Source organism: Plutella xylostella, chromosome 25, assembly GCF_932276165.1.
Source record: "Plutella xylostella chromosome 25, ilPluXylo3.1, whole genome shotgun sequence".
Classification (NCBI taxonomy): domain Eukaryota; kingdom Metazoa; phylum Arthropoda; class Insecta; order Lepidoptera; family Plutellidae; genus Plutella; species Plutella xylostella.
In genome coordinates, this window is record NC_064005.1 from 8,519,536 (window position 1) to 8,538,210 (window position 18,675).

The 18,675-nt window shown below is 41.1% G+C and overlaps 1 protein-coding gene across 4 annotated transcripts in view; it reads left to right on the forward strand.

The window, feature by feature from the left end:
• Positions 1-15,894, forward strand: part of LOC105391118 (phosphofurin acidic cluster sorting protein 1) — a 106,306-nt gene extending 90,412 nt beyond the window's left edge. The window contains exons 4-18 of one of the 4 annotated variants that reach the window (XM_048630116.1): positions 1,099-1,267; positions 1,697-1,839; positions 2,519-2,608; positions 3,910-4,035; positions 4,517-4,670; positions 6,250-6,330; positions 7,217-7,323; positions 7,793-7,971; positions 9,488-9,627; positions 10,569-10,710; positions 11,614-11,728; positions 12,362-12,496; positions 12,983-13,112; positions 13,635-13,757; positions 15,295-15,894. In XM_048630116.1, coding sequence (XP_048486073.1) covers positions 1,099-1,267; positions 1,697-1,839; positions 2,519-2,608; positions 3,910-4,035; positions 4,517-4,670; positions 6,250-6,330; positions 7,217-7,323; positions 7,793-7,971; positions 9,488-9,627; positions 10,569-10,710; positions 11,614-11,728; positions 12,362-12,496; positions 12,983-13,112; positions 13,635-13,757; positions 15,295-15,419 — 1,959 coding nt within the window. In that variant the 3' untranslated portion in view covers positions 15,420-15,894. The remainder of the gene's footprint in view (positions 1-1,098; positions 1,268-1,696; positions 1,840-2,518; positions 2,609-3,909; positions 4,036-4,516; positions 4,671-6,249; positions 6,331-7,216; positions 7,324-7,792; positions 7,972-9,487; positions 9,628-10,568; positions 10,711-11,613; positions 11,729-12,361; positions 12,497-12,982; positions 13,113-13,634; positions 13,758-15,294) is intronic. The other 3 variants (XM_048630117.1, XM_048630118.1, XM_048630119.1) reach the window with 3 other exon arrangements.
• Positions 15,895-18,675: the final 2,781 nt, after the last annotated feature.

The following is an 18,675-nucleotide window of genomic DNA, read 5'->3' on the forward strand; positions in this document are numbered from 1 at the left end:
TGCTATTTATGAAAACGAAAAAAGTTTACGTTTTCTCCTGTCATCTGCATACATTATCTGTCAAAAGTTTCATCATAGTTTACGTTAGAGGCGCCACTTAGTATGCGAGAAAACGTAAACTTTTATAGTTTTCGACAAACTATCAAACTTGAACTAGACCCCCTGAGCTCTATTAGTCTTTGGGCGATATTTGCATAGCCGTGTTTTATAAAAATGAAATTGGTTTTCTTTGTAAAACAGATCGCGTTATAAATATTTAAATTTATTCACTGCATAACAAAATTCTGCATTTTATGCAAAATCAAAAGCGGCGCTGCATTATTGCACTGACTTTAAACCCCTACTGCAAAAGAGGGGTGTTGTTTAAGGTGACGATTGTGTAGCTGTAAGCACGTAGACACGTAGATCCAAAATGTTTCAATTTTTAGAGGAAAGATCGGAAGTTCAAAATTGTTCCAATAATCACATTATGCGCTCATTTGTCATCAATAGTATCAATACTGTTAATTACTGTGGGTGGATAAATAAATAAAATTGTACCTACATCATATTTTACAATAGAAAACCCCAATTCACCGGAACTAAGCCACAGCTAATCGACCTCTGACTAATGACGCCTGCGACTATGTTCATGAATTTTAATTTTAACGGCGCCCCGCGTTCGTCATTTGTTAAAACTCCCGTTTCAGCTGAGTCACAGCTGACAAAGTCACTTGAAATACTTAACTTTTCATTTCCTACAGTCTCTTTGTTATTTTTGTCTTTCGTAATTAAAGAAAGAAGGAAAAGTTAATGTGTAAATTGTGAATAACAAGGTTGCTAAGAAAATGTATGGTGCATTCGTTTTTGATATGTAACAATCACAATCTTTATTCCGCGATATATATCTCGTGGTAGCCGAAAAAGCTGCGTATGACCTAGACTAGTCTACACAAAAAAATGCCAGATTAATATTTAGCATTATGGCATTTTTGTAATATTCACATTTTAAGTTACACGTATGACGTCACGCTCTCACCGACGAAGCACCTGCGAGTGGGAGCAACGTTCGGTTGCAGACATATCTCCAGACTTAACCTCTGCCCATTTCCTTCGCAGGTACTCCAGCGCTCCATGGACACGGAGCTCGAGCTCCACTCAGTCCGCGGCAAGGCGGCGGCGGGGGCGGGCGCGGGCGGGCAGCCCGTGGCGCGCCTCGGCATCACCGGGCTCGCCTCCACGCCCGTCGACCATGATACTAAGAATAATAACACGATGCTTATTAATGGTGAGTTTATACAGTACCTGCTGTGACGTTAAAAAGCTTCTGTATGATGCAGAGGCCTAGGGATACGTCTCTCAGGACCAATCGTGTATGTAGATCATGATCCATGAGTCTTTTTGTGCAATATACTACTGCGAACATCTCTGAAGGACAAGCAGGTGGCAAGATCCTTTTCCTCGTCAGTTTTCTCTCCGGGTGACCAATTATGGCAAGCCAGAGATGAATTATTTATAGAGTCTTCTTGACAATCTGATTGGTGTAGTCGCTACTGCTGCCTTTCCGCTATTATACATTCGCCTTCTCGTAATTTGTAAATACGTGAATCAATCTCGGAAAACTTCAGTCAATTCAATCACGCACAATTTTCATACGAGCAGGATTGGTCCGAGCATACTTTTATCTTATTAACCCCTCTTTATTTACATTCCCCAGAACGAGGCTACTCGGACGAAGAAGAGGAAGGCGAGTTCAGCTCGATGGAGGAGGCGGATGACGTGACGTACGGAGAGCGGGCGCGCCGCCGCACGCACTGCCGCCAGCTCGAGTTCAACAAGACCGATATGAGCTATACTAAGGTGAGAGGGATGGGGGTAGGTTTGTTGTTGCGATTTTAGATGTGGATTGTAGAGTCCATGAGAGTAAACGAACGTAAAGTAATGGGGCGATTGCACCTAACGAGTACAGTGGATAGTCAGTGTCTTCGGCCGAGCACTCGGTCACTTGCTAGCCGTGCATTGGTCGAGGATCGGCCGAGGCTACTGTCTCACCACTGTACTCGTTAGGTGTAATCGATCCTTAAGCGTCTGATGAGTACAGATAGTGTATGCTAAGTTAGGTCATTGGGTGCAATGTTCGATTAGCGAAAAGTTAACTCTGTGTGACCAGTTCCCTAGTGCAGGTTTCATAGTTTGCAAAAACGAAAAAAGCTTCGTTTTCTTCAGTCATCTGCTTAATCTGTAAAAAAAATCACGATACTTACGTCTAGAGGCGCCACTTTGTATGAGAGAAAACGTAAACTTTTATAGGTTTTGACAAGCTACATAATTATAAAACCTGTACTAGACCTACAGCGCTATTCAAATTTATGTTTGGTCTTCAGCTAAAAATCAATAACTAAGGAATGAAGAATGCAGGCGTAGGTCACCTTTATACTAGGAAATCAGGTAGATATTATAGCTATTATTTTGAAAATGAATCCCCCCCACACAATCTAAAAGTACCAGGGCCCCATAACACAGCAGTGGTAACCCACAGTTGTCGCGCAACTACTCGTCGAAGCAAGAGCGGGACAGCGACAGCGAAGTAGAAGATAGAAACAAGCGGGCTGCGCGCGGGAAACTCGCGGTGAGCTGCGGTCTCGCTCGCACTTCTATACCTTGCATATACAGTTGTCATGGTGTTATCTCGCTCCCTCCTATAGCGTTAGTACAGGTTTTGAGGTTTAGGGAACGGAATGAGATGCTGTTTTCTTCTTTCTAGCATACTCTAGTATTCAGTAAACCTTTGATAGAACACTTCCACTTCATAATTGTAATATTCTATTAGCCAGATTGTTTAGAAGAAACTGTAACTTGTGTTAGTTTTCATAAACCATCAAAACCTGTATTAGTCCCTCCGTAGAAACGTCTAGCTCTCTAGGCACCTCTCTAACTTATGATGCAATATTTATATCGAATTTTAGTACACTGACAAATTTTCTGAATCCTTACAATTAGGTGAGATGTTAAATACTTCAGTAGGATATGAAATATTGCTGGTTTGTGTTTCTTGGTTTCTATAGGTACTATCCCTTTTCATGGAGTGAAATTTCAGTCCTATCATTGTCCTGGTTTGTTGGAAATATCCCTTTCATTTCCCCATTATTTTGCGTTAATCGTGTTTGTGAAAATATTTTGGGCGTTGGGTTTTGAAATATTATACAAAAAGGAATGCCACATTACCAATAAAAGTATGAAAAACACGAGTGTTTGAATGGTCTGACAACGCTAACTTCGCACTGCCTATAAGATGGGAGATTATTTTGCCATAATAAATTTGTTTCTGTTGCAAAGTTACAGTTGTTGGACTGTCCCGTCCTATTTAGAGATGATGTGCGATTAAAGTATGTTATCTCGCAAAATTTGCATATAGATAAGAAAGTTATCATCGGGTTTTTATCCGATGCAGTAGTGTCAGTGTCTGTGACCGCATAACACCTTGAAATAGTGTCATGGAGGTAATTAACAAGTGCTGTTTTTGTGTTATAGTTTTGAGTTGTTACCCGTTAATATTCTTCTACATTTAACTACTACTGTAGGTAACTTAATATCTAGAAACATAAAACATCTTCGGTATCGGGAAATTATAAATGAGTATGTCTTAAATTGATTTATGTAAAAATATGTACTACTATAACTACTTCATAGTTACTGTAAATATACTGCACTGATTATATTTTCCTGTTCAATAAGGTTCATTTTGTGGATTTATGAAACTATGTTTTGAATTGATTTAAAATCAACTATCACTATTGGCTGCCATCATGCATTAATTTGTCCTTTTGTCTACTTATCTAAATTTAGAACGAAATACTTACTACTTTCATCAGTTCCTCCTGACTTAACCACCTCAACCGCCTATATCAATGTTTCTCATCACCCTTCCAGCAACGCAACCTGAAGCAGAAGTTCGCGGCCCTCCTCCGCCGCTTCCGAGTGCCGGAGGAGCTGGGCGAGCGCGGGGCGGCGCGGGGCGCGGGGGGCGCGCAGCGGGACATCGACGAGCTGTTCCAGGTGGGTCCTGACTGTCACTAGTACAACGTACTATGTAGGATATAGCCCCTCGATGAGCTGGGCGGCAGGTTAATAATGACATAATTACGCCTGTCTCCCGGAGGGGCAGACAGGGGCGATGGATATCCAATATATGCATATATAAATAACCGATTGCTGCTGACTGTTCACACAGCCGGTAAGGAGTCGCTGTTCGTTGCTGATTGGCACCGCAAGAGTTTTTCATTTTCCACTTGGTAATAATCGTTTAGCCATCAGTTCAGACGTCATATCAGCATAATGTACGGTACTCATACACTAGCTATTACTATAAAATAGCCCCAGCGATAGAACTACGCACTCGCTTTCAACTAGTTTCTAATTCTAGTTCTACTCGCTACTCCGTCATCATTGACGGTGGGACAAAACTGCTTTAGATGCCCACAAGAAACTCATCGACTATCTTTTATTATATTTATATTTTATTACCTATCTATTCCAGGAGCTAGAATCCCTCTCCTGCGGCGAAGGCGACGACTCAGGGCCAGACCAGATGGACACCATTAGCATCGGCTCCACGCCCAAGCCGTCCATCCGGCCGTTCTTCAGCAGCAGCCGCTCGCTCGCCACGCAGAAGCACCAGCGAATGTCTAATGGTGAGGGGGGGGGAGGGGAAGTAGAGGGGACAGGGGTGGGGATGAAGGCTCTCAAAAGCGTTAGCTAAAAGGGGTAGACAAGTAGATGCTGAAGTGCAAAAGTAAGCTTGGACCATTTCCCACCACCCTAGTCTATTGCGGGTTGGTGAGTTCACTTGTCTAGATGTGCTAAATCTACGATTCTTCACGATGTTTTCCTTCACTGTAAGAGCGATGGTATACATTGTACTTAAATTCCAAAGGACTCATTGGTACAAGTCAATGACGGGATTCGAACCCGCATCTCTGGCGTGCGAAGCGGGCGTCTTACCCGTCTGATCTAACACCGTTCGAAATTTATCAAAATGCTGTTGGGATTTATGTAAAAAAAACGTAGTCAGCATAAACATATTTTAGAAAACATAGCATACTGCGCTTCAACAAAATACACTCAAAGACAGTGCAAACTATGAATGTGTGTGCTTACAAATTGATTTCGCAGACTTCATATGCATAGAAAACATATAATATTTAACTAATAGAGTCAATATACAAATAGACATAAAAATAGTAGATACATTATGTAGATTTAGGCAAAGATGGGTTACAGGTTTCTTAAATATTATGTTGAATTTTTACCACTTTAATCTAATATTATTTTTAAAGGTTTTTTATTTATATGGCAAATTAATATCAAAGGTTTTATCAGAAACCTGTAACCAGAACTCTTGTGAATTTAAAATAGTTGTGGCAATGATCTTGAACTGTGAATTGAAAAGGGCAAAGTCATCTTTTTTATTGGTTCATAACAAAATACCTACCTATTTCTAATTGGCGTTTATCTCCTTTAGATATATTTTTAATGGTCAATTGTCTATCGTTCAAGATCAGTGCTGCAGCCTTTACATAGCCATATACATAAAGATTTTTTGATTGTGATATTTATAATTTTGTTTGTGTTATGTTTTGCTGTGTGCAGTAGTAGTGCTTGTCTGTGTGTCGGTGGGACGGACCCTCAAATATATATAAAAGTATATAATATACTTTATAATAGTATAAAAATATATATTATCCCTATCAGTTATAGTTATCAGTTACGTAAGTTAAGTCTTGGTTATTAAAACATAATTAATCGTTTCGGCAGAGATACCACTGAAGAATACGATCAACAACCTCTTACCAAGTCTTTTCCCGTAGAATTTATCTCTTAAAAGTACAAATATTAGCGGCTAGATATTACAAAAAGTTGAGCTGTAGAAAAAAATTAAGTATTTGAAGTTTAATTTTTTGCACCATTACGATTATTTTTCAAGAGTATTGAGACCAATATTGAAAAATCATCCCCGTTTCATGTATGTAACACAAAATAACTATTGTTTTAACAAACGTATTTATGCAATGATATCAGCTCAATTCCATATCCACTCCATTTATCCAAGAACACAAAACACAACCTTACCCCTCAATCACAAAGCCCACAACTCAAGCTACCAGCTTACCCGACCAAATCAAAACGTCCTAACACCCACCGCATCCGTCAAGCGAGATCCCACCTTAACTCCTAAACGCTAACGCTGACAATGGTCCGCCCGACACGCAGACTCAGTGTTCGCCGCGACGCGGCAGGGCAGCCTCGCCTCTACCGCCGAGGTCGTCGAAAAGAGAAGCCATTTGACCACAGGTAACTAGGAACATTCTCGAAGGACCAAAAAATGGCGGAAAAGTTGCTGGGAATTTTCGGGCGAAAAATTTGGAATATTTGTGGATATTAGCCTTTTGGTCGGATGAAGGAGCGATCCTATGAGTATATTTACCCTACAGCAATACTTATTTTTGGATTCAAAAGGTGTGAATAGAGCCTGAACGATCGAGAATCAAGCTATAGTATTTTATATTGCGCTTTATATTATTATAAAACGATGTGCTTCGTAGTTCCCGGCAGTTTTTCCGTTTAATTTAAGTTTCGTTTGTAAATAATTTAGCGAGCTTTTGTCTGACTGTCTTTTTAGTTTCGTTTTCATATTTCCCACTTTCATACTTGCACGAATGCATGATCAAACTACTACAACTAAAACAACTTGTAATCTTTTTTCATTTCAGTCGTAAATTACTCTTCAAATTATAAATTTTAATGTTCTATGATGTTGTTTAATTTCAGGATGGAGGTATTAATTTCAGGCAATGTAAAACTAGCCGATGCCTTTGTCCAAGTAGTGGATTAAATATTTTGAATTTCAATAACCAATTGTGTCAACAAAGCAAATTACTCTTGAATGAACGACAGAACTGATTGTAAAGCAAAATGGCGATTGTTTTTATAGATTTATATCTTATTGTGTCTGCCTCGTGCTACAACTGTGTCTACCACAGTTCATGTAACAAAGCGACAAAGTGAAACTCAAGTGTTATTTTTTATTATTTTATATACGCTGCAAAATGGCCGCGAATACCCATATTCAACACAATGAAATTGACACAGATGTAACAATACTAGACACCTTTCTCGCTTTGTTACGTGAACCAACCCCCCTGAAGCTACTCTATACTGACGGCTGGTCTACTCCCAGACTCAGACGGAGCGTTGATACCGGACGAGCGGTCGGACGGCGCCAGCGACGGCGACGCGCCGGAGTACGGCCCCGCGGCGCGGACCAGCCCGCCCGCTGATCAGAAGGTATGTCTGTGATAATATAGAATATTATAGAATATTCTAGAAGGTTGCTGTTTTGGCAAATTGTCTAGGATGTAATAAATATAAACATTTCCACGTGGCTATATAAATATTTTGTATCTGTCCCTTTTTATCTCAGCGGCATTTAATCTAAGGAGCAAGCCTATAATATCAGCATTGTTTGCTTTACAATCTTCGACACAGCACTATTGGCTCACAGTCTATAGTCAATAAGGCAGGAAGAAGTGAAAGTATCTTCATTAAAAAGTCGTTTAACACAATGTTTCAGTCTACTCGGCAGATATAGCCATTTCTCAGTGTTAGGGTAGATTCAGTGGCTGACCCTAAATTAAACAACGTGCCGCCTAACTAAATAGACAGCCACCTGCGACCTAGCAAAATAAACGCCACTCGCTCTAATAAAGTTTCTAATTTAACGGATTATCGTTTCTAATAAAGTTTCTCCCCCCAGCCGCGCCGCATGGCCGAGCAAGTCCGGCGGCTGCTGGGCGACGAGGCGCCGGACGCGGTGGCGCTAGCCCCGCCGGCGCTGGCGCCCGCGCTGCTCGCGCTGCACGTGCCCGCGCTGCTGGCGCCGCCGCACGAGCCGCGCGCCGCCGCCGCCGCGCTGCTAGCTGCTTGTAATAAACCGTGAGTGTCGTAGATATGTAGAGATATATGAGAAACAATTAAGGACCTGTACCCTTGGTACCTTACCGGATTGTACCCTTAGGTACGCCTGACTTCAATCCTTCAATCAAAATTTCTGCTGTCTGTAATAAATATAGTAGTATTCATGAAAGTGATAGGCGTGAGTGTGATCGGCATACGGGGCGACCATTGACTCAAATAAGAAACAACGACGGACCTAAAATTTATCCCTTAGGTACGCCTGACGTTAGATAGTTAATTTAGACTTTCTGCTGCCTTTTATCTGAGTATGATAAGATTCAATGTAAGTGGTAGCCGTGAGTATGATATAGAGAGAGCCCGCGCTGCTCGCGCTGCACGTGCCCGCGCTGCTGGCGCCCCCGCACGACCCGCGCGCCGCTGCCGCCGCGCTGTTAGCTGCTTGCAATAAGCCGTGAGTGATATATATACCTAGGGGAACTGGCTACATATAACTTACTGTATTACCGGCTCTTGTAGCATCCTGTGTGGATGTAGAAGGGCAAGTTGATACCTAATGGGATAGGGCAAGTTGATTAATAGGATAGATGTCGGAGGTGCCACGATTTACTCATATAAGAAACAATGACGAACCTAACATTTATCCTTTAGGAACGCCAGACGCTATATAATTAATTTAGACTTTCTGCTGCCTTTTATACGATTCAATCTAAGTGGTAGCTGTGAGTGTGATATAGAGAGCGCTGGCCGCTTGTAATAAGCCGTGAGTGTCGTATATTTATAGAGATATATAAGAAACATTTACGGACCTAAGATTGTCCCCTTAGGTACGCCTGACGTGAGGGCACATCCCATATAAGCGTAACGTAAACGGAGCACCTTTCTTTTCTTTTGTCAACCAGGCGGTGAGCTTTCGACAGAAGAAAAGAAAGACTATCCATTTAGGTACGTTACGCTTATATGTGCTGTGATCATGAAATTAAAATGTAAGCTGTCTTTAATTAATATATTAGTGTTCAATAAAAGTGGTAGTAGTTAAGTAGTGTTAGGCTTGAGTGGGATAGACATGTCAAAGTCAAAGTCAATTTTTTTTTATTCATCGTACAAATGTAAAATTTTCTAATGAACGTCATTTTTTACAAACTACTCTCCGTTCGGATAAGGGGGGCTCTTTCTGTCTAAGGAGAAGAACGGAGGCAAGAAACTCCTGAGCCATCTTTTCAAAAAAAGAGAGAGATAGGGGGCGCTACCATTGACACAAAGGAAGGATTTACAATTGCAACTATAGGAACGCCGTAGGATACGTTATTAATATCCATGTTCTTCTATCTTTAATAAAACTATAAAATCTAGTTGTGATTTTTGTGCGTTTTAGTTGTCCATTTATAAGTCAATTTTCGGATAAGGCATTATAGGGTTCCATTTAAAGGAAGTCCAATCGACGTACCAATCCCCCTATTTATGTAGCGGTGCGTAATTTACAATGATGAGACTTATTATTCTGGTAATTGTTTGACAATCAATGTGTTCTCCCCAGTAGCGGTCGCCGGATGGGCTGCCGCGTGCTGGTGTGCGGCGGCGACGCGGCCGTGGCGGCGGCGCTGCGGGCGCACGTGGAGCTGTCCCCGCGCCGCCCCCCGGACGTGCCGTCCCCGCGCTTCCACCTCGTGCCCGCAGGTACTGTCCCCCCCACCCCCCGCGCGCTTCCACCTCGTGCCCGCAGGTACTGTCCCCCGCCGCCCCCCCCCCCCCCGCGCTTCCACCTCGTGCCCGCAGGTACTGTCCCCCGCCGCCCCCCCCCCCCGCGCTTCCACCTCGTACCCGCAGGTACTGTCCCCCGCCGGCCCCCCGACGTGCCGTCCCCGCGCTTCCACCTCGTGCCCGCTGGTAAATAACTGTGCTGCCATTGGTGCGCGCTATGCTGCATACAGCCACTGTTGGTCATTGAAATGCCACTAAACAGTAGCCAGTAATCCCGTCATTAAGGTACTATCGAACAAAAAAGTGAGTTGCCACTTTTAAAACAAATCCTTTGCAATCCCAAATTTGCCTTTGCCTGTCTTTTTAACTAACCCCATTATTTTAAATTTCTCCCTTTGTATTGTTTATTGCTTTCGGACTTTCGCACCTTTAAGACAATGCAATGTTGTTTTGTGTTTACACATCTGGTGGCAATAGAGACTGACTTTTGGTCAACTTGTACCCCATTGGTCAAGAGCGAGTCATTGATGGCTGATGCCTGCAAAGGAAAATGATCCTTAAGGGGGTCCACACTTTTTTGTTCGATAGTACTTGCCGGCTTTATCACTCCAGCCATATTTGGGACGGTTAACTCTTGGTCACACTCTGGGTTCTCCAAGGTAGGCCCTATTGGCAGCGTGATTCTCATCCATCCTGTCTAAATGACCCAGTCAAAAGGGTCGCTGGGATTGTGTCGCCGATGATGTTAGGCTCGGAAATACATTGCTGCTAATGACTTTAATTCATTCAATAAATTCTGACCTTTAATCATCAATCTACTACAAATCCACATTCTTTTTGATAAAGCTGACTTGGTATGAATACGGTACCTGGTTTTATGAATAAATAATACTGACTAAATAATCTCCATTCCGCAGGTCCAAACACAGTGTGCCGCTACCTGTGCTCCACGGACGCGGGCTACGCGGCGCTGTTCGGCGGCGAGGCGTGGGCGGCGCTCAGCGACGGCGCGGGCGAGGCGCCCCCCGACGCCGCCGAGCTGTCCGCCAGGATCGCCAGGTCAGTGGCTAGTGTGATGTGCGCCAGGATCGCCAGGTCAGTGGCGCGGGTACGCGTTGGTACGCGGCAAACACTCTTCGATTCGAAGACTTCGAGTGGTGTATCTCCTGTACGATCAGCTACATAAGTAGCTACTCGTATACACAACGGTACCAAATCAATCTGTCGAACCGTCAATGTTAGTGGATTGTAGGTATAAACCTACAATCCACTAATCACACAATTTATAAGTCTCTGATTCATATCCGGCTCGAGGGACCATGTGTGATTCGTGGACTGTAGGTTGATTAACCTGTGTTGCCATCAACAGAATGAATGTATAGGCGGTTTCAGATTGACATGGTACAAAAGTGTATAGCTTATGCAGCTGACTGTACGCTAATTGGGCTGGCTAATTCTATTGCTATGGTGACAGACCGTATTCTAGCTCTTGTGTTTGTTACCGACACCAAAAAAAACTATGTTTATGCATCGTTTCGTAAAAGAGGGCTAGAAAGGTGTTAATTTAGGTTAATTTAGTATTTTACTGACTTCACCAGTAAAAGTAAGGGTCTAAACAACACAATTCCCTTTAGGATTGACTGATTTGATATTTAATTTGCACCTTACGATATTTTGTCATAGTTAAGTGCTTAAATTTCTTCACATTCGCCTAAAAAAACATAACCCTTCGCCACTAGTTACCCCAGTTACCAATGACACATTATTATGACCTTTATCCATTGACTTATATATTACTAGCGTAAGGACAGGCCCAACCGCTCTAGAAAATGACACCTCGCGTTGGCCCTAAAATCTCATAAATCTTGCCATTTTCTTTTGACAAAACGTTCTGACGGGCGTATCCTTCCTTTTGCAATCATTGCCTTTATCCGTATACTTACTTTACAACTCTCCCCACAGATACCTGAACAGCATAGGCCCCGTGACTCCGATGCCGATCGGCGAGGCGATGCTGGCGTACCGCGAGCGCAACGAGCACGACGACGCCAGCCAGACCTTCGTGCCCTTCCTCGCTGTGAGTAGCCCCCTGTATAGCCTACATACAGGGTGTCTCCTAAAGAGTGGACCAACGAAAAGAGGGTCAATCAAGGGGTATTTGTCTTGCGAATTTCCAAAAGTCGTAGAATAAAAGTTGTTCAGATTGAACCCCTGAGTCACCGCCTTGCCGGTTGGTCCACTATTTACGGGACAACCTGTATAGCTTTATGTGTAGCCATAGCCAGCATTATGTACCTATATCTGTATTACACACAGCTTCTATATGTAGCGAGCGCAACGAACATGATGATGCGAGCCAGACCTTCGTGCCCTTCCTCGCCGTGAGTAGCCCCCTGTATAGCCTTCATACAGGGTGTCTCCTAAAGAGTGGACCGACGAAAAGAGGGTCAATCAAGGGCTATTTCTATTGCGAATTTGCAAAAGTCGTAGAACAAAAGTTGTTCGTTGGTCGACTATTTACGGGACATCTTGTATAGGTCTATGTGTAGCCAGAGTTATTTAGCTCTATTGTTGACGATGCGTCCAAGACCTTAAAATCTTTTTCAATAAGGAATTTAGGATCTACTACGTGCACATCGATCATGTACGCAATCTCCATGTTAACTTTGCAACCTCCCCTAACTATCTCTTTCTCTCTCCCCCCCCTCAGGAAGTCCGCGTGTGTTCCACCGAGAGCTCGGGCTCCGTGGAGCTGGAGGAGGGCTCGCCCCCCGCGCCCCGCGGCTCGCCCCCCGCCACCCCCGCGCCAGCCCCCGACCTGGACCTGCAGCTCGACTACTGGCCGGTAAGTGTGTGTGTGTGTGTGTGTGTGTGAGAGAGAGACAGAGTAGTAGAAGAAGACAAAAAGATGAATATAAAATAGCACATACACAAAAACAGAAGGAGATCAGCATACCAAGACTAAATAGCAAACAGCACCTCAGTGGTTCCGCTTTATGGCGTGTAATAGCACTTGCCTCAGTTAGATGTTTCCTAAATATTAAGTGTCCAGTATCATCATTATACAATATCACAGGTATAGATAAGAGTCGGAACAATTGAGACTTTTAAGTATCAGTTGTTTAGTGATGACGTACTACTGACCCTAAGGATGTTTTTTAAAGGCATGCGGATTTCATCACAGCATATCCATACCACAACTTACAATGACTACTTGTATGAACGCGTGCGGGGGAATCCCGCGTGTGTGATCAAATCCGCATTCTGTTAAAAACCCCCTAACATTATATCGTTTTCAATAACTTAATAGGTATATATTGAATATCCGTAGGCACCGGGCTGGCAGGCGGACGGCGCGGACGGCAAGGTGACAGTCAAGGCTCAGTTCCGCGCGCTCACAGTTACTAGACACGGACCCCACCTCGCCATCTCCTACACCACCAAGGAGAAGAAACAGAAGAGTGAGTATACCACGCATACAACACAACCAATGCATGCATCGTATAAATACCCCATGGAAATAATTGTAGGCCTTTTCAATGTGGACCATTTATATGAAAATAATTTATTGGTCCTATTATCGAATGAGAGGACGAAATCTTATCCTTTACGCCACCGTTGCTATTAGTATGCTATACTCAACCACTCGTTCGATGCTAGCTTCGTGTCGTCGCGGCGCGAGCTACACAATCGCTCAGCCCTAAACAACCGCTCTACATTCTCGGTTTCTTACCAATATAATCGCTTAAAAATTTAATCAGAAGACTAGCTTTACCTCTTGCTTACGTACCATTAGCTATTTATGTCTTGAATTTTCAGCCTACCTAAAATTTGAACATCTTTACTTCAAAACTGAAGGACATTCAGGGGTGGAGTTACTGAAAATTCTTTCTTAGTGTTCACTTACACTAACTAAGGCACCTACATTCCAAGTTTCATGATTTTAGAATTTTCCAAAATTGTCATTAAACCTCCTGTTGCAGTAATGCGTCTGGGCAAGAAGCGCGAGAAGGGCTCTGAGGCGGAGCCGGGGCGCGCGCAGGCCGTGGACGGTGTCGCAAGGCTCATCTGCAGCGCCAAGGGCTCGCACAACGCGCCGCTTAAAGGTACACCACTGCAGAATAGTCATACTTAGGTATAGTAGATATCGTGAAGTAATAAGAGAAGAGATGCAGACACAGTCTTAGCTCGTGTAGGTAAAAGATTGCGTCTGCATCTGCGCCACGAAGGGTTCGCACAACGCGCCGCTTAAAGGTACACCAATGTAGAATACTTGTACTTACACTAGACATCATGATGTAGAAAATAAGAGAGTTAGACATAGTGTTAGCTCGTGTAGGTGAACCAAGCATGTTTACAGGCCGCTCAAAAGGTACAAAAAGTACAGATTAGATTAGATCCGGCTCGAAAGGACCACAAATGTAAGTCCTAGACAACCTTTAAGTACTAGAGTTCAAAATGATAAGATGCTTGATTGATTAATAATAGTTTATTTAACTTCAAGATGTTGGTCTGATAATTATTGATATGCTGGTGAGCAAGCGCGGCGTAATTGCTGTCCGAACGTGAACTGTTGTCTTTAGGTAAAGTGTCGCCAAGCGGCGGAGGCGCGGCGGGCGCACACAAGGTTAGGTTACAAATGCACCCAACACTTATCAATTACAATGTAACAGAAGCTAGACTCAGGTCTGACGCAACAGAAACCAGTCCATCCTAAAATCAACTTCCTTATAATACTTGGCCTGGTGGAAGAAATCCTGAACATGAAGCCAAAAGCAAACATTTTCAATCTACTTGAAAGTGAGACGCTGCCAGGTGGAATGGACAACATTTCATTTTCTTTACCCTATATTTTTATAAGCTATTCGGAAAGGTTATAAAAAATTAGAGGACCCGTATTTTTTTATTTTGTATATACATTAATTTTTGCATGTTATTTTTAACTTTAAAGTTAATTATTTTAAAGCCGGAAGTGACATCACATATTAGGCTCAATTTTTATTTTTGTCTATTGCCTTAGTCTCGAAAAAAAACATAAATGACACTGACAAGTAACATTTAAACTTTGTTTACATGCCAACCAACAAATGGGTCATTTTCAAATGACATTGATATTTCTGATGATACAAAGTAGGTACTTATCATGAAAAAAAATAAGCAGAAGCATTTTTTCAGCTGTGTAGGCGGTGGCATGCTCTGGGACATATTAAATAGAGGTCATCTCTTAATAAGTACTAACCATTTAATATGATAAATTTAAAAAATAGTCAGAAAGTGTCAGAACATTGATTTTATGAAAATGACCCAAATAAACAACAACGATTCGATAAAACGTCAACGTCAATCAAAAATGAAAGTGACAGTTACTTTGTTTTTAAATCTATAGGCTTTGATCATCAAAATGCATCGCACCTGATGCATGACGTCATCAGCACTTTTTTACTATTTTATGATTTTCTCGAAAATGATACATCCAAAAAATACAAAAACATTTTTTTTGTGGCCTTGAGAGCTAAATCTCGAAATGGTTTTCGATTTTTAGCAGCTTTAGTTTTTTGAAATGTTGTCCATTTGCTATCGTATAATGCGGCTAGAATCTTAATTAGAGCTAGGTGTTAATCACACTTTTCCCCCCATTTCCAGTATTCATCGACGGCACTGAATGGAACGGAGTGAAGTTCTTCCAGCTGTCCACGCAGTGGCAGACGCACGTCAAGACCTTCCCCGTGGCCACCAGCGGGGCGCCCCTCGCGCCGCCCGAGACGTAGGCCGTCCCACGCCCGAGACGTAGGCCGTCCCACGCCCACAGTGGAACAACACAGTAACCCAACCAGTAATTGCTGAAGCATGTGCGTTGTACGGTCTTAGGTCATCTAGGTGGCCTGATATTGGCGTTCTGAAGCTTGGCTAAATCAGCCCTTTTAAACTCGCTCCTGTAAAGCCAAGGTCAGTGGCTAAATGCGATAAGTCTGCTATGTTGATACTCCGACCACTGATGAAGTCTTCTGATGATAGATAGTTTTGCAAGGTGAGTCAGTAACAGTGGTGGGAGGCCACAGAGGCTACAAAATTTCGGTTGCTCGCCTGTCGATATTGAGTTAGTATTGTGATGTTACTTTTAATAAATTTTCGTGAGTGTATTGCGTTACGATGATAGATTAACGAGTATTATTGTTCACATGGAGCAGACAGTTAGGGTTCTCGCTCGATATTAATACACGAGGTAGGTTTTAGAGCGAACATTTTATTTCTGTATATTTTCGACATTTTGTCGATTATTTTTCAGTCAAAGTAAGATACTGAGCTGCCATGATTTTTAGCGCGTAGAAGTTTACGTCCTTACGTTTGTTGCTTAAAACGGAGTGTGAATAGTTGTAACTTTATGGAGTTATTTCAACGAAGCTTCCAGTGTAAGCTATTTGTAACCGTATATCATTAGATTAGGGTATAGTTTAGCGCCAACACTCCTGTTTCAAGCAGCGCGCGTACGGATCGGGATATCATGTTAACTACATATTATAGTCATTGATAGTTGTTTAATAATACCCTTTAATATAATGAATAGTACATGTTACTCATAACCTTATTTAAAAGAGAGAAAGAGAAGATTACATATTCGCAAGGAGAAATTTATGAACATTTTTGGCAGCTATATTTTAAGCAACGAGAAAAACTTATGGCCAACAGCGATATAAGGCCCATACTGGAGTGGCACACAAAGTCGGAATTCTCTCGTCATAAATTAATATATCATTGAAATTAATTTTTCCCTTTAAAGGGAATATTAAAATGTAAAACATTCAATAGATTCCTGTATACAATAAAATTATGATTCTAGGCTCATAAATAAAATTACATAATAATATATATAAATGCTGTTTGAAAAAAAAAGTGATGTATAATTTCAGTAAAGCATCAACTGTATAATCTTTGAAACTAAAATTTAGGCTGTTGAAATAAGATGTGTTATTGCTGTCAGTTTTTGATAAATGATTTTGAAGATTATTGTAATATATTCGATTAGATTTGTAGATTCGTGCTTAAATATGTCAAAGCATTATAAATTAAAACAAATATTATATTAAATATGCTGTGTAGGCCTAAAAAAAATAGATACATAAAATGCCATTTTCACTTGTAGGGCATTTTGAAATATGGTTGTTAAAGTCAATATCATGAAATATTAAATAAGACTGTTTTATGATAGATCTGCTACTTTGTAAAGCTGAGCTATAGTAAAAAATATATAACGATATTATATTAATGGGCTCTAATTTGGTTTTTTCACAAATCGTGTGAAATGGCTTCCACTAATTTCCTCAAATAATGGATGTTAGTGTCTATAACATTCTCCCTAGCAAATATCTATCAACAAAATTTTATATGCTTATGTATATCCGTAGTAACAATATCAGTATATAAAGTTAAACTCATGTAATGGTGATCATACCTCTCTAAACAGTTGACGATTGTTCTCATACACTCTGTAGAATATTCTCTTTCTCTCTCATTAGAATAAATTGTAGGGCTGTGTTGGAAATGCTAGCTATTAAATGAAATATGAATTTAAACCCTATAAATGTAGTCCAGTTCTTCAAATTGCTAAAAGTTATTTTGCAGTTGTGATAACATTTTGCTGTTAGGTACTTTTAAATCGCATATCAACTATTCATGTAATAATATTTTTAATATAACACACAGCCCTAAACGTGTGACTGAGATATAAAATAGAAACATATGTAAGCTGTTCTAAAATATATATTCAGACTCGAGTATACGTGAAAAAAGTTCAAAAATAATATGTTTATACCTAACAAGCTGTTTTGTAAACACGTTTCAGAATTCCATATATCGGAGTTGCCTCAACTCTACCTACTTACAACTAAATGGTATTCATAAGGGGAGTGATGGCTCAGATATATCGTTTTCTGAAATGTAGAGAAGCCTCGGCATAGCATGTCGTCATCGAACTGTAATGTCCCCTTTAATAGCTTAGCAAAAAAAACTGATTTGTAGTTTGTGAAGCCGAAAAATTGTATAAGCCCAATGTATTCCACATTATCTTATATCGCATAGGGTCTCCAAATTATGTGCTACTTTCCGAGAAAATACCAGTGACCATCCGGAATTTTCCCGATCTTTAGGTAATAATACCATATCTACCATATGTTAATCAAATACACAATAATTCCTACTCTTTAATAAATTAATGAAAATAGCATAGTAAGGTGCCATTAAATTGTTAGTTTGTTGAGAGGAGTGCGCGCACCCTGTATAATCTTGATAGTCTATGGACGCGCCTAGAGCCTTCTAGGGGTTCACTAAAACCAGCAATGGATGGTTCGACTGTCTTTCAGTGGTCTTCCATTATAGACTGTTAATGTATGAGACGAGTTTCAAATATTGATCAAATATTTGTATTTTAACTTCGTACCGCTGTATGTAGGTCTAGCATGGCGTGTGTGCAGTCACGCGCCCATGCTAGGCCGCCTGTTTGCGTCACATGCGGTGTGCCACTCCGTAGCTATAGAGAAAGCTCAAATTTTCAATAAATATATTCTGTCTTTATGCCTAGCCAAACAAGTGCATGTATCGGTGTTATAGCAGTATAATCTATAGATAAACCTTAGTAATAACTTTAATATAATGTGTTTGGTTAGTTTTTGATCTCACATAGCTAGCTGGAATGTTTTGGCGATCAGCGAATGCCAATGAACATATAAAATGCGTATCTATTCTATCTTTTATTTTCTTTTTGCAAAGCAAAGTTTTTAGTTGTCTTTTGTATGTATTTTCCCAGATTACTATCTTGTTTATTAGTTTTATGAGTTTAACATCACAAGTTTTATTTTGTATTAAAAACCCAATTGAATTGTATAATTTTTCTTGATATTTTTGGGTTTTTACGTTAGTACAAATGTATGTACTGTACCTCGGAGTCGTTTGCTAAATATGTGTTTATGAAATGCAAGTTGGTGTAGTCAGGGCATGTCTACATTGATTTAATTACAAAGCAATTTTGAC